The sequence below is a fragment of the Oratosquilla oratoria genome, chromosome 12, assembly GCF_046742065.1.
Source record: "Oratosquilla oratoria isolate Oo_2021 chromosome 12, ASM4674206v1, whole genome shotgun sequence".
NCBI lineage: Eukaryota > Metazoa > Arthropoda > Malacostraca > Stomatopoda > Squillidae > Oratosquilla > Oratosquilla oratoria.
Genome location: NC_134788.1, coordinates 61,793,859 through 61,796,647, shown reverse-complemented (window position 1 = coordinate 61,796,647; position 2,789 = coordinate 61,793,859). Strand labels below are relative to the sequence as shown.

The following is a 2,789-nucleotide window of genomic DNA, read 5'->3' as shown; positions in this document are numbered from 1 at the left end:
TAGGTTAGCTTAGGTTAGCTTAGGTTAGCTTAGGTTTGGTTAGGTCACAATAGGTTTGGTTAGGTTAGGTTAGGATAGGTTTATGGTTAGCAACTCCATGTTGATTTACGAGTAGGATTGCTACACAGCACAAATATTTACACAGATCACACGTAATTCATTTGAAGTGGTTGTTTTCACTGAACTATAAATCAATAAGCTGATTCCTTTGTGGGCCTTGTTATAGTAATTGATGGAAGTGAGGGGTGAATCTAACCCAACGTAGTTGTAGGTAGGGATAGGTTAGGATATATTGATTAGAAATCATTTACATCTCACTCAAAGATGTCATAAATCAATATTTTATATTTCTATTTATAGGATTCTGGTGGTATTAGTGTGAAATTTCACTTGTTTCCCTCCAAAATGGAAAACAAGTAATTTGCTGTAGAAACCAATACAGTATTAGATTATCATAAATCTCTCAGATGTTGATTTATGACATCCGTGATTGGTGTGTGTGTGTGTAGGGGCGGGATCGGAGGTGTTCCCTGACAAATGGAAACCAATAAAGGATTTACAAGAATGACATATTCATTCCTGGCATCTTCAATTATCGGGTGGTTGACCTCTGAAAAAAAAATAATAAGTCCAGTTATCTGTGTTATTGTGTCCATCATACTCCAATTTCCCCCTTATTCTTTCTGTAATATCTATTCACCCACTCTTGTGACTTCTTATCTATCAATTTTCATTACCTTTTCACTCCTTTATCCAGTTTCTGTGGTTCTTCGTATTTTTTACATTTGTTCAATGGTCCATTTTTTTTCTCATTCTTTTCTTTTTAATCTTCTTTGGTATGAATTGTTTGTTGTTGCACTTTGGTTAATGTATTTGTATATTTTCATGATACTCCAAAAATATTCGCAAGTAATCTTAATATCGTAATGTTTAAAAAATAGTACCATTCACCATAACCTTGAAAATGAAATATTGTGTTGATTTACAAGATTGCTATGGGGCTACTCCCACTGTGCACCTTGTCTCTGTATCTGATGAAAGTGAGGGGGGAATCTAACCTAACCTGTAAGTAATTTACTTATCACGGAGAGGGTGGGGGTTTCTTTGAAAAATTGAAAACAAGTGATTTATTGTAAAAATGAATATCAGAATCTTATGAATCTCTCTGACGTTGGTTTTTGAAATCCTTGATTGATGTGTGTGTGTAGTGGTCCTCTGCAAACATTTTTGCAAATATTTCTTGTTTCCAGCTGTGGTGTTGTATCCTATATCATACATTGATTTCTTTTTCTTGTGGGCTCTATCTCTTTTGCATTATTTGTTCAGTCTTTCGCTTTATCGTTTCCTGAATAATTTTGACTACCCCATATTATTTAGTATTTGTTCAACCTTCCATTTCTTTCTTCTTCCTTTAACCTTCTTGTTACGAAATGTTTATTCCCTTCCCTGATTTCATTTTGGTTAATGCCCCACTCTACTTGTATTCCTTGGTGTCACTCCTATTACAGTCTCTCAAAAACTTAGTTGTCATACTTATTACATATTTACTTTCAGGGTGAGAGTAGCTATCAACAGTTCCTGGGAAAAGGTATCCGAAGATTCCTTATATTCGTCACATAAATATAATCTTGTGTCATCCGCAAAACACCTATCACATGAGTCATCTTAAATATCACACGATGACCCACACTAGAAAGAAACCTTTTCAATGTGATCTGTGTGATGCAGTTTTCTCGACAAAGAGTAATCTTAATCGACACGCGGTGACCCACACTGGAGAGAAGCCTTTCCAATGTGATTTGTGTGATGCAACTTTCACACAAAAGAATAATCTCCAACAACACGTGGTGACCCACACTGGAGAGAAGCCCTTCAAGTGTGACCAGTGCGATGCAGCTTTCATAGCAAAGTGTCATCTCAAACGACACATGGTTACCCACACTGGAGAGAAGTCTTCCCAATGTGACCTGTGTGATGCGGCTTTCTCACAAAAGAATTATCTCAAACAACACATGATGACCCACACAGGAGAGAAGCCTTTCCAGTGTGACCTGTGTGATGCAGCTTTCTCACAAAAGAATCATCTCAAACGACACATGGTAACCCACACTGGAGATAAGTCGTTCAAGTGTGACCTGTGTGATGCAGCTTTTTCACGAAAGACTGGCCTCAAATATCACGTGATGACTCACACAGGAGAGAAGCCTTTCAAGTGTGACCTGTGTGATGCAGCATTCTCAGCAAAGTGTTCTTAAATATCATATGGTGACCCACACTGGAAAGAAGCCTTTCAAGTGTGACGTGTGTGATGCAGCTTTCTCAAGAAAGGATAATCTCAAAGGACACATGATTACCCATACCGGAAAGAAGCCTTTTAAGTGTGGCCTGTGCGATGCGGCTTTCAAACGAACGATTGATCTCAAACGACACCTGATGATACACACTGGAAAGAAGCCCTTCAAGTGTGGCCTGTGCGATGCGGCTTTCACACGAACGAATGATCTCAAACGACACCTGATGACTCACACTGGAGAGAAGCCTTTTAAGTGTGACCTGTGCGATGCAGCTTTCTTAGCAAAGGGTGACCTTAAGCAACACATAGTTTCACACACCGGAGAGAAGCATTTCCAGTGTAGCATGTGTGATGCGTCTTTCTCACGAAAGAATGATTTCAGACGACACATGATGATCCACACAGGAGAGAAGCCTTTCCAGTGTGACCTGTGTGATGCAGCTTTCTCACAAAAGAATTGTCTCAAATATCACATAATGACCCACACTAGAGAGAA

At 38.8% G+C, this 2,789-nt stretch overlaps 1 protein-coding gene across 1 annotated transcript; it reads left to right on the top strand.

Annotated features, from left to right (window-relative positions):
* Window positions 1-1,472: 1,472 nt before the first annotated feature.
* On the top strand, window positions 1,473-2,255 carry LOC143030829 (uncharacterized). Its single transcript, XM_076194047.1, has one exon. The coding sequence runs from the start codon at window positions 1,656-1,658 to the stop codon at window positions 2,253-2,255; it is 600 nt and encodes a 199-aa protein (XP_076050162.1). The 5' UTR covers window positions 1,473-1,655.
* Window positions 2,256-2,789: the final 534 nt, after the last annotated feature.